The 13,778-nt window shown below is 41.7% G+C and overlaps 1 protein-coding gene across 1 annotated transcript in view; it reads left to right on the forward strand.

Annotated features, from left to right (window-relative positions):
• CPED1 (cadherin like and PC-esterase domain containing 1) overlaps nucleotides 1–13,778 on the forward strand; it is a 328,476-nt gene that overhangs the window by 268,487 nt on the left and 46,211 nt on the right. Inside the window, exon 16 of the mRNA XM_075857143.1 lies at nucleotides 3,419–3,536. Coding sequence (XP_075713258.1) covers nucleotides 3,419–3,536 — 118 coding nt within the window. The remainder of the gene's footprint in view (nucleotides 1–3,418; nucleotides 3,537–13,778) is intronic.

Consider the following 13,778-nt stretch of genomic DNA (forward strand, 5'->3'; position numbering starts at 1 on the left):
ACATTGCTTCCTTAAAATCTATACAAATGTATATAGTAGCGTGAAGCACATGGGCAATAGAAATGTAAAAAGAAGGTTTTTGTCTTTTTGCCATTTGTTAATATATATATATGTATAATGTGCTTAATGTCTTAGTCAGTATAATTTATTGTGCATGATCGCAGTGTGGCTCGAGTAAAGGGAATATATGTGTTCCTTTAACATGTCCTGGTGCATACTGAGCATCACACAAGGGGATGGTGACAAGGTTTGGAGCCAGGTCAGAGATGACAGAAAATGCCCGCCCTCAGTTACTGAGGTTCTCCCTTCATGACCTACTCAATTTGTTGTAACTTTTAGGATTATTTTAGACTACTGTTTTCTCAGCAAGGTTATAATATGTGTAAATATCAGAATCTCTCACTTTTTCAAATGCAAGTTATTAAAATAATAAAACTCAGCCAGAAATTGTTACTTTATGTGCAAAATCCCTTAAATCTCAATCTTTGAGTCATGATATTTTATTTAACTTCTTTTTGCAGCATCATTTTTTTTAATAGCATATGGTCTTACAATAGGAGTGGGGCTGGCCTTACATCGGATGGTACTTTCTGTTGGTATCCCTCTTCCCCATTTTGGTGTACAGTCATACAGTGTGTAAATAACCATACCATACTAGTCATAAGCACTATACAGTATGGTACCCAAATAACAGTGGCATACTGAAGAGGGGTAGGCAGAGTAGATGATTGGAAAGGAGCAAGCCGGGACAATTAAATGAACTTCAGGGACTCTAAACCACCACCATGGGCACCAACAGGGCTTATCCTGCCCCACACCACCTCCCCTTTCGGTGGCCAAATAACACTTCCATACAGTTGACAAATCAACAATACTATAAAGTGCTACCATCACCAAACACTGTAAAAATAATGTTCTCTACAGTGACATACAATGCCTAAATAAATACCCCCATACAGTGTACAAATAATACGAAGATACAGGGACAATATAACAGCTCCACACATAAAGTATTCTAATAGCAGTGCGAGTTGCCAGGTCATCTGTGGCGCCCCCTTCAGCAGTGGTGGCGGATTCATCCTGTGCGATTGCACTGGTTGCAAACCTCAAAAGGCCAGCCCTGAATCAAAGTTTCTATATATAAAATATAAATCCCCCCTCCCCATCTCCATTATCAACACCTCCCTGCTGCTAAACGACACAGTGGACACCTACAATTAGTGGGTCATCACACTAATGTCTTCTGAATGGCGAAATTGTTTACTAACACATTTTTAAAATGAAGAGATTGGGCCTTATTTATTGAAAATGACCAACTTGTGCTGATCTCTTTTAGATATACGCGTCGATTCATCAATTTATTTATCCCAGTTATATGGCATAAATAAATACATAGTAAAATATGGCCTTTGAGGTGAACCCCATATTTGTTAAACCCCTGCACCACTTTTACTAACACATACAAATGTGTCAGAAGAGTAAGGAGGATTCAGGGTCGCACCAAGCGCAGCTCATTTGTGACCATTTTCTGACCTGGATCAGTATTAGTAAATCTTCTCCAATTTTTTTTCTACACAAATTGTATTCTTGTTTAAATTGTCATGATAACAGATTATTTTATTTAATTTTCACAAGTGTGAGTTTGTTGAGAATGTAATCCAGGTCTACTTGTTGGTAATTGTAATTCATTTAAATTAAAAACATATCTAATATTGTATTGTAAAATGTTCTATCAGGATTGAAGATACCTACATTTTGGAAATGTAGTGCAAGTCTTCTTTGGAATTGGAATAGTTTGGAATTAGGTGACATGGCATAGAAAAGAGCACATTCCTTGCTTTGTAGGATATGTTATTTTTCTATTTACATGACCTCAAGGGGCTAAGTAGTTGGTTTACGCTAAAAAAGACGCAGGTACATGGGCTTCTATCCGGGATGCAGCCTTCCATATGAGGTCAAACTCAGCTTCACTTTGAGAGTATTTACACATTAAGGACGTCATCACATAAAACATGAAGGACACATTAAATTTTTCACCATTTGTGATTTATTTCTCTGGTTTTGGGCCATTATCCTGTTTATTTGTGTTAAAAAGCACAATGTGACATATATTTTACACTAGTGCACGTACTATGTAGTATTTACGGCCTCAAACACAAATACGTATTTTGTCTTTCTGGTAAACAGAACTCAGATGGAGGTCTTATGCAGATAAAAATAGGTTTGTGGACACATATGGTGCATTCATATAAGCAATGGAACAGGAGAGAGAAGTATGTCAGGATTGTGTACATGCCACTATCTATTCGATTTATTAGGTTTAGTCATACAGTGTAATAGAGTCTGTACACAATTTCATTTACTTGTTGTAATACGAAATGAACAATGTATGGATGGGCAGGAGAGACTTCATTTGAAAGCCATAGTCACTTCTTGAATAATTTATATTCTTAATAATGTATATTCTACACAAAGACTGCAATGCCACAATACAACAATACAACAAAAAGGCAAAAGGCACCAATAATTGTAGTAAACAGTTTTTTGAACCCCAAACGGCTACTCCAGGAATAATCTTGGATCAGGTTAGACAGGTTCCATTTGACATATTTATAACAATAGGTATAGCAGGATCTAGTAAAGTAGTAACAGAGTAGCAGAGGATCCTCTGGTGGGCCCAGACTGTAATAATGGACACCATTGGTCCATCAGAAGACAACCCCATTGGAGCTGATTTTGGAGACAATCCCTTGTCACTAGGGTCTGTTTCTTAGGGGTTGATTCACAAATTACTTATTTGACCTTATTGATGGATGGAGGATGGGGCCTCATGTTTTCCTTTGGTGGCCCCAAGAAACCCTACTCCCATACCATATCAGAGGATTTGCTACTTATAAATAACTTTTTATAACGAGCAATATTTTCTCTATCATTATTAATATGCTGCCAGAAAATATTATGGAAGCCACAACAAGACACAGGGAAGTATAAGTGGGTTTGTGATTATATACTGGCCTTGACTGCCATCGGAAAATAGATATACACATGAATGTTTCTTGCATTTGTTTTACCAATAAGTATATTTGAATAATACATTTGAAGATTTTTTTCAACATCTTTATTAATTTTTTTTTAGAAAAAAACATAAATTAAATATCTTAATAATTACAATGATTATATTCTCTATCTTCCCTGTGTGTGAGATAAATATCTCAAATGTTAAAGTGAAGAGGACTTACACATACAATGTTTGGATGTCAGTGCCTTCATTTGAACAACTAAATTATTTATAATAATATATTTATGATCCCTCATCAGCCTGGATATTTTTCCTAACATACAGTAATTTGTGCATCTGTAATAGAGCTTCACAATTAAATATAGTGTCATCTTTTTCATCTCATTGTTTATTTTATAGGATTGTGGTTTGATTATTTATGCCGATGTGCCATGTGGGTTACATGACATTCCAAATGAAACAACTTCTGCACTTTCATATGCATGGCAAAGAAAGTGTGAGACAGGTGATGCCAAAGGTATTTGCAACTGCATGCTATGAAACTTCACTTTCTTCTTCATCTATAACTTCATAAATTAAGGGCTTGTACACATAGATGTTTCTTTTTCTATTTTAGGCAGGTTAAGGGTATGTTCACACGGCCTATTTTCAGCCATTCTTCGGGCTGTAAAAGCCCCAAAAAACGGCTACAAATACGGGGGCTGAACGCCTCGAAAAATATGCCCATTGATTTCAATGGGAAAAACGGCATTACGTTCCTGCAGGGAAAAAACGACTTGTAGAAAAGAAATGCATGTCACTTCTTGAGCCGTTTCTGAAGCCATTTTTCATTGACTCAATAGAAAAACAGCTCCAAAAACGTCCTTAAAAAAACTCTGCAAAAAATGCTCGATGCTTAAAAAATGGCTGAAAATCAGGGGATGTTTTCCCTTGAAAACAGCTCCATATTTACGTCCATTTTTGGTTTGCCGTGCAAACATAGCCTAAGAGATGTGGCAAAGGCAATGTGATAGAATAAGTACAAAATACACATAGGTCTTTAGAACCTGCTCAACTTCTGCTCCATTTTTTATGTCCCCCTCGGTTTCTAAAGCCCTTTTTTTTCAAACTAGAAGAATGGAAGTCAATGAAAAGTATATGGCAATATGCTATAATCTATTCAGCATCCATTAATAGTTGTCTTATTTTTCTCCTTGGCAAACCACAAACAAGAAGTTGGATTCTGTGACGTTAAAAAAAATGCTAAAAATATATGTGACAGTAAATGCATTATATGTTTCATTAACCCCTTAATGACCAAGCTCTTTTGCGCGTTAATGACCAAAGATTATTTTTTGTTTTTTGTTTTTTCACTGCTGCATTTTAAGAGTCGTAACCTTATTTTTGTTCTGTCGAAATAGCCATATAAGGGCTTGTTTTTTTGCGGGACGAGTTGTACTTTTTAATTGCACCATTTTTGGGTGCATATAATATATTGATTAACTTTTATTAACTTTGTTTTAGGAAAGAATTGAAAATAAACCGCTAATCCAGCATTGTTTTTCACTTTATCAATTTACACCGTTCACTATGTGGCATAAATAACATGTAACTTTAATCTATGGGTCGGCACGATTACAGGGATACCAAATATATAAAGGTTTTATGTTTTCCTATGTTCGCAAAATAAAAATCCTTTTAAAAAAAAGAAAACAAATACTTTGTTTTTGCATCACCGCATTCCAAGAGCCGTAACTTTTATTTTTCCGTCGATGTAGCCATATGTGGGCTTGTTTTTTGTGGGACAAGGTGTATTTTTCATTGGTACTATTTTGGGGTACATGGGATGATCTGCCACCTACCCTGGATGACCTAATTCTTCTAGCCACCCAGATTGACATGAGGATCCGGGAGCGATCCCAAGATTTTCGTTGGGAGAGAAGATTCCCTAAGCTGGCTCCTACCTTCCTGCAATCCCTGTTGCCCTCACCAGTTTTTCCTTAGAGGAGCCTATGCAGGTGGACCGGCTCAAACTTTCTGCCCAGGAGAAACACCGCAGACGCACTTCGGGACTTTGTCTGTATTGCGGCCTTGGAGGTCATGTTCTGAGTTTGCCCTCAGAAGCCAAAAAAACTTCAATGTCTAGGGTTGGTTGGAGAGACAACCCTAGGTGGAACAGCGCTAAATAGAAAGTTCTCCTCAGAACTGTCCATTCCCATGGCCATAGTGTCTGGTGAAAAGACGCACCGGGTCTCTGCCTATCTGGACGCAGCAAACTTCATCCAAAAAGACCTAGTTGATCTTCTCCAGTTGCTCACAGTCACTGTCTATTACAGATCCATCCTGTCCAGCCACCCCTGCCTCAGTCATTGGCAGGATTACCCCTTCATTTCTCTCAGTTAGCGGATATCTTCAGCAAGAAGGAGGCTGAGACGCTTCCTCCACACCGGGCTTATGACTGCCCCATTGAACTGGTTCCAAATGCTTTTCCTCCCCGTGAACGGGTATACCCTCTGTCCTTGCCAGAGACTCAGTCTCTGTCGGCCTATATCAAAGAGAATCTGGAGAGGTGTTTCATATAAAAATCCTCCTTCCCAGCTGGTGCCGGGTTCTTCTTTGTCAAGAAAAAAGACGGATCTCTTCGGCCTTGCATTGACTACCGTGGTCTCAATCAAATCACGGTCAAGAACAAATATTCATTGCCACTAATTTCCGAACTATTTGGCCGCATATGAGGAGCCAAGATTTTTTCTAAATTAGACTTGCATGGGGGTTACAATTTGATCCGAATCCATCAAGGTGACGAGTGGAAGATGGCATTTAACACTCGAGATGGGCACTACGAATACCTGGTGATGCCCTTCGGTCTGTGTAACGCTCCCGCAGTCTTCCAGGAATTCGTCAATGATATCTTCCGATATCTTCTCTATGTCTGTGTTGTGGTCTATCTCGATGATATTCTGATATTCTCTCCAGATCCGACGACTCATAGGAAGCATGTCCATCAAGTTCTGCTGCGTTTAAGGGAGAATCATCTGTATGCCAAGCTGGAGAAGTGCGTATTTGAAAAAAACTCTCTGCCCTTCCTGGGCTACATCATCTCGGATCAAGGTCTCAAGATGGATCCTGAGAAAGTAAAGTCCATGCTAGAATGGCCACGTCCTCGGGGCTTGTGGTCCATACAGCGTTTTTTGGAATTCGCCAACTTCTACAGGCAGTTATCCCAAACTTCTCATCATTGACGGCTTTTATCTCTACCCTTACCAGGAAGGGTGTGAACGCCAAGGTGTGGACTCCAGAGGCAGAAGCTGCATTTAATAGCCTCAAGAATGCCTTTACCTCAGCCTCAATCCTCCATCATCCTGACATCCGGGCTCAAAGGAAAGACAGTGATATGTGGCTATTACTCTAGACTTTTTTCCTCCGCAGAGCGCAATTGCTCCATTGGGGATCGGGATTTACTGGCCATTAAATTGACTCTGGAGGAGTGGAGACATCTGCTAGAGGGCGCAGCCCACCCCATCCTGATATACACCGACCACAAGAACCTTACATATCTACAGTCAGCTCAACGGCTTAACCCCCATCAAGTCAGGTGGTTGCTATTCTTCACCCGGTTCCAATTTGTACTCCACTACCGTACCGCTGACAAAAATGTGAGGGCCGATGCCCTGTCTAGGTCATTTGAAACAGAAGACAATGCGGAGTCCCCTCAATGTATCATAGACCCGTCCCGCATTATTTCTGCTAACCCTCTGCAAGTTAGAGACATCCCTCCGGGGAGGACGTTTGTGCGGTTGGCAGACAGAAAGAGAATCCTTCGCTGTGGACACAGCTCTAAAATGGCTGGGCACGCGGTGGTTCGTAAGACGCGAGATCTGATTGCTCATCATTTCTGGTGGCCCACACTGCCCAAAGTTGTTGTGGACTTTTTCGCTTCCTTCACTGTGTGTGCTTTCAACACAGTTGCTCACTCCAACCTTGCAGGACTGCTCCAGCCTCTGCCTGTGCCCAACGCTCCCTGGCAGCATATAGCAATGGACTTTGTCACAGACCTTCCTTCCTCAGCAGGATGCAATACGGTCTGGATGGTGGTGGACCGGTACTCTAAAATGACACATTTTATTCCGCCCATCTTCTGCTCCTCAACTGGCAAAGCTCTTCATCCAGCATATCTTCCGTTTACATGGCCTCTCCCTTCATATCGTATTTGATCGGGGGTTCAGTTTACCTCGAAATTCAGGAGAGCCCTCTGTAAACTCCTAGATGTGAAGTTGCACTTTCCTCAGCCTACCATCCCCAGTCCAATGGCCAAGTCAAGAGGATTAACCAAATCATGGAGAATTATCTACGAAACACTTCATCTCCATGCAGCATGATAACTGGGTACAGCTCCTTCCTTGGGCCTAGTTCTCATACAACAACCACACAAGTGAGTCCACTGCTTCTACACCATTCTTCATTGTCTACTGCCAACATCCACAAATTCCTCTACCTGTTTCAGCTACGTCCCAGGTGCCTGCAGCTGACTCTGCATTCAGGGATTTTTTACAGATCTGGCAGCAAACCCGGTCCTCTATTCTGCTGGCAGTTGATTGCATGAAGCGAAAGCTGGATACAAGAAGAAGAGTGCCGCCTCAGTATCTTCCGGGTACCAAAGTCTGGCGGTCTTCAAGGAATATCCGTCTAAAGGCGCCTTCATACAAGTTTGCTCCCAGGTTCCTCTGAACTTTTGAGATCCTACAGCAAATTAACCCTGTCCCTTACAAGCTTCAGCTGCCTTCTACCCTCAAGATCCTCAACTACTTTCATGTTTTCCTCCTGAAGCCTGTGGTTCATAACCGCTACACAAAAATGCCTAGCCCTGCAGTTACTCCTAGCAGGTATTCAGATGTGTTCGGGGTTAAGGAGATACTGGACTTCAAAAAAGTAGGAGGAAGAACTTTTTATTTGCTGGATTGGAAGGGGTTTGGTCCAGCGGAGAGGTCCTGGGAGCCTGAAGAGAACCTCAATGCTCTTACCCCCATTAAGAAGTTCCTCTCTCGCTCTGGCCTCAAGAAGAGGAGGCGGAAATAGGTGGATACTGTAGCATCCACGGCTGCTGACCTTCGGGATTATTCACCCCACGACGGCCACAGCCATGGATCTGTGAGCGCGAGCCCGCATCTCTTCCCTTGGAGACACCAGTGCTCACTTCTGCTATGTTCTGCTGTGTCCCGTAGGGTGCGCATGCTCATGCCCGGCCTTAAAGGGCCAGCGCACGCACATGAAAATAATCATTTATTAGCCCATGATCCCCTGGACTATTTGAAGGGCCCTGCCCCTTTACTTCTTGCCTGAGCGTTGTTGTGTTTACCTGTGTTAGTCTTGCAAATGGTCCCTTAGTGTTATCCTGTTCCCAGTTTTCCTGTACCTGCTACCTGTATCCTGTATCCCGTGCTACCTTGTTCCTGTGCCTTAGAAAGTTGGAGTCGTGTTGTGCCATCGGTCACGCCTGCTGTGTTACACCACGCCTGGTGTCTGCTGCCAAGGTTCGATCTGAGCCTAGCCGTTGCTACAGTCTGAACTATTACAGGTACCCTTGTGCTTGGACTATATATACATTTACTTGTTACACTGTTTGGTCAGCTGCTATCCCGCTACAGCGGTACAGCCCAGAGGGTCCACATACCCATAGATCGTAGCAATTTTAGTTTATTTTTTCTGTAATTTATTCTATTTTTTTTCCTAAACTTTATTTAACTGGTTTTTTTTTGTCCCACTAGGGGACTTCACCATGCAAACTGCTGATCGCTTATATAATGCTTTGGTATTCTTAGTATACCAAAACATTATTGCCTGTCAGTGTAAAACACACAACACAAACAGATCGTTGTGTTGTGCCAGAGGCATGGCCTATTAGGCAGTTGCTGAAGGCAGACCTAGAGGCCTTTGTTAGGCCCCCGGCCGCCTTGGAAACACAACGGCACCCCGCAATTTCTTTGCGGGGGCGCCAATGGGGGGACAGAGGGAGCTCTCTCCCTCTGTCAAACACATTAGATGCTGCTGTCGCTATTGACAGCAGCATCTAACAAGTTAAACTTCCGGAATCGGAGCGTGCTTTGATTCTGGCAGTTGCGGCAGGAGCCAGGCTGTGTAGAACAGCCGTTCTCCTGCCGCTGATCGCGTGGTTACACTGGCAGTACCCACGCGATCAGAGCAAGGGATATATCCGTTGCTATCCAGAAACTAGCACCTGCTTCTGATGGATATATCCATTGCTTGTCGTTAAGGGGTTAAGCTGGCTATACACATAACAAACTTTCATCAGAATAGTCAAAGACTGAATACTATGAGGCAGATGAACTAAGAATGGCATAAATCCCTTAGACTCCACCCCACAGTTTAGCCCTTGGCAAATCTAATAAGGACGCAGTAGGTCCATGCTCCTGTCCCAAGGCCTGACCATGACATAAACATAGCAAGGATTCACACTTACATGCTCAAACACAAATAGGCTCTTGGATGGTACTGATTCTTTTTGTGGACACGCAGCTGGTAGGGAGTCTTTAGGGCAATGCTCTCTGGGGGAAAAAAAATGCAAAACAGCTCTCCTTCAGAAGGGAGAAAACTGTTTCTCTACTGCCACCTATAGGTGCTGCTATCTTGCAAACACAGTTGTATGTGGGTAAATTCACCAGTGTTGAGGCTATTAAACAGACATAACACTTTTTTGTAACTCTCTGATTTGAAATTAATATATTGACCATGCCAGTTCTTTTGAAAGCATATGTCACATTTTTTGAGTGGCCTTTGGTTTTGGATTTCTAAGAATTAAATATTCTTCATTCCAACGGTTTTTCTTGGCTCAATGATTTGATCCTGATCTGCAATTTGCAATACTTAATGACATTGTATTAACTTTACTCTAAATTATATTTGGGACATGCAGCACAAAAGAGTGTGTCCTTAGAGGACCATTTAACCTTAATATTGAATGTTTAAGAAAAAACTTAATTGAGATACCACTTTCTGCAACTGTCCCATTCATCTGAGTGGGGCTTGAAGAAATTCATGTGCTTGCTGCGGACAACCGGAAATTTCTGCAACATATCTGTCGTGTGTGAATATACTCTAACTCAGCTAAATAATAGTGATGGGAAGTGGTTAATTCACAGATAGCCTTAAGCTCCTGTGGTAGAGCTTCACAAGACACAATTTTACACAGTAAATAGTATGAATATGAAATAGGTCTGTCAAACTCTGCACATTTAAAAAAGAACTTCCCTCTCAATTTGCCAAATATACACTGCCATAACATTAAAATAACCTGCCTAATATTCTGTAGGTCCCCCTTGTCCCATCAAAACAGCCCTGACCCAAGGAGGCATGGTCTCCACAAGACCTCGAAAGGTGTCCTGTGGTATCTTGCACCAAGACAGTAGCAGCAGATCCTTTAAGTCCTGTAAGTTGCGAGGTGGGGCCTCCATGTATTGGTCTTTTTCCACAGCACATTCCACAGATGCTCGAACGGATTGAGATCTGGGGAATTTGGAGGCCAGGTCAACTCCTTGAAATCTTTGTCATGTTCCTCAAACCAGTTCTGAATAATTTTTACAGTGTGGCATGGCACATTATCCTTCTGAAAGAGGCCACTGCCATTAAGAAATACCATTACCATGAAGGGGTGTACTTGGTCTACAACATTTAGGCAGGTGGTATGTGTCAACGTAACATCCACATGATTGCCAGAACCCAAGGTTTTCCAGCAGAACATTGTAAAGGATCTGCCAGGCACTACGTCTGGGTATACTCCCAGGATTAATCAGTCGACACCTGAGGCCAGACCTCTGAGACTGACACCTGCTCCCACCAATCAGGGTGGCGGCCTGGTCAGTCAGAGTTAGCTCCGCCCCCTGTCCATTTATACCTGCCGTTTTCTCTTCCTCCTTGCTTGTTATTCTTCTTGGATTCCTGGCCCCACTTCTGCCTTGCTCCAGCCTGCTTCTGCTGTGCTTCTGCCTTGCTTCAGTTCCGTTTATCCTGCGTTGCTCTGCCCCTGGCTTGCTTCTGCTCAGTGCTCCCGTTTGTATACTCCACTACATCCTGATCCTGACTGGCTCATTCACCGCTCCGTTTCCTCGCGGCGTTCCGTGGGCTACTGTATTCCCTTGCATGTTCCCTGTTTGTACTCCCTTGCACTTAGACAGCGTAGGGACCGCCGCCAAGTTGTACCCCGTCGCCTAGGGCGGGTCGTTGCAAGTAGGCAGGGACAGGGCGGTGGGTAGATTAGGGCTCACTTGTTCCCTTCACCTCCTTCCTGCCATTACAAACATAGCCCAGAGCATCCCACTGCCTCCATCGACTTACCTTCTTCCCATAGTGCATCCTGGTGCTATCTTTTCCCCAGGTAAACGTTGCACACGTACCCGGCTGTCAACATGGTGTAACAGAAAACATATTTTTTATCAGACCAGGCCACCTTTTTCCATTGCTCCATGGTACAATTCTGATGCTCCCATCTCCATTGTAGACGCTTTTGCGGTGGACAGGGGTCAGCATGTTAATGTTGTGGCCAAATTGTGTATATTCTGCGTGTTTAACATTTTAAAACATTTTGTGGGTGTCGGCTGTACTTTACAGTGGACACCCGGGACTAACCTCCTCTGACAGCTCATCGCCCACCCGCAGTGAGATCGGGGGGGGTGACAATGGTTATTATGGAAGCCCAGTGGGCCTAATGAAGGCCCCCAGGGTAGCCTTCACTCTGCCTCTGCTAAGCCTTGCCTGTGGCAGGGCTTAACAGATGCCTGTAAAAATTCCGATATACTGCAATACGTTAGTATATATATTTGTTTTAAAACTGTCTCCAGGGAGCTCAAGATGGATATATATTTTTTTTAAAAACTGTCTCCAGGGAGCTCAAGATGGATACTGAAAAACAAACATTTGATCCCAAACATGAATTATATTTATCAATGTATTACAGGATCATCTTCAAATATACAGAGTGCTCCAAGTTTTTGGTGGGGTATCGATAAGCAGTTGCATTATTGTGATATATGTATTCCTAAATAACAGTAATTACTATCACCATAAAAAAAAAATGGCATAGATGTATGATAGCTAGACCTGTTAACCCCTTCACGCCATTATGTCCGGGTGCGGGGATTGATGTTTTGAGCACGCTCACGCGCTGAGCGCACTCCATATGCTCTGGGTGTCGGCTGTACTTTACAGTGGACACCCGGGACTAACCTCCTCTGACAGCTCATCGCCCACGCGCAGTGAGATCGGGGGGGTGACAACGGTTATCATGGAAGCCCAGGGGCCTAATGAAGGCCCCCAGGGTAGCCTTCACTCTGCCTCTGCTAAGCCTTGCCTGTGGCAGGGCTTAACAGATGCCTGTAAAAATTACGATATACTGCAATACGTTAGTATATATATATATATATATATATATATATATATATATATATATATATATTGCAATACATTAGTATTAATGATCGTGGGTTCAAGTCCCCTAGGGGGGCTAATAAAGTGTGTGAAAAATTGTTAAGAATTTTTTTTAATACTGAAAAAAAAAAAAAAATATTAAAAGTTAAAAAATGTTCCCCCTAAAGTAATGTAAAAAATAAAAAAAGTTAAAAAAATTGGTATTGTTGCGTCTGTAAAAGTCTGAACTATTACAATATAGAATTATTTAACGTGCACAGTGAACGCTGTAAAAGATAAAAAATATAAAATGCCAAAATCGCTGTTTTTTGGTCAACTTAGCTCTCTAAAATTTTTTGATAAAAAGTTAGCAAAAAATGGTACCGATAAAAACCACAGCTCTCCCCGCAAAAAAATAAGCCCTCTCACCGCTCAATTGGTGAAAAAATTTAATTGTTATGACTCTCAGAATGTGGCGACACAAAATTTATTTTTTTTAACAAAGTTTATTAACAATAAAAGTAGTAAAATATAAAAAAAACCTATAGAAATGTGGTATCACCGTAATCGTATTATGCCACAGAATAAAGATAAGTTGTCGTTATTACCGCACGATGACAGCCGTAAAAACAAAACCCCAAAAGCTATTGAGGAATCGCAGTTTTTTGCAACTTCAGTCCGCAAATAATTTTTTTTTCAGTTTCCCAGTACATTATATGGAACTATAAATGGTACCAAAAACTACAACTCCTTCCGCAAAAAATAAGCCCTCACACCACTCTATTGATGGAAAAATAAAAAAAAGTTATGGCTCTTGGAATACGGGGAGTGAATAACGAAAATGTAAAATAAAAAAATAGCTTTGTTCCGATGGGGTTAAACATGCATTTTCCTACTATGCCCAATTTATGATGTTTTGTTCAAGATTCAGCGACACTGCAAAATTATTATTTTTTTACAAAGGATGCTTTTGTTACAGGACACTCTGCTATCTGGTTTGATGCAATGCCTTTCCTGCTGATTCATACTAATATGAAAAGTAGAGTGTAGGATATAAAGAAAAAGCGTAAATGTAAACAGAATCATGCTGTTCACTATTTACATTGTAACAAAGCTGCAGGCTGGTGGTGGTTTGAATGCGTGGTTTATGTACTCACACATAAATACTGACTGTGGAGCAATTGTGAATGCTATGTAATATTGGAACTGTCAATAGGGTGTATCATACTTCATGTTCATGCATGATCCTTATACTTAATTAAGGTGGTTCCTAAGTCCGATAGGTGGCACATCTGTCTGCAGTGTTCAATGTATATCCCATAGAGACAAATGTTTGAATATCCATTGTACATTTTTACCCCTG

This window comes from Rhinoderma darwinii, chromosome 3 (genome assembly GCF_050947455.1).
Source record: "Rhinoderma darwinii isolate aRhiDar2 chromosome 3, aRhiDar2.hap1, whole genome shotgun sequence".
Lineage (NCBI taxonomy): Eukaryota > Metazoa > Chordata > Amphibia > Anura > Rhinodermatidae > Rhinoderma > Rhinoderma darwinii.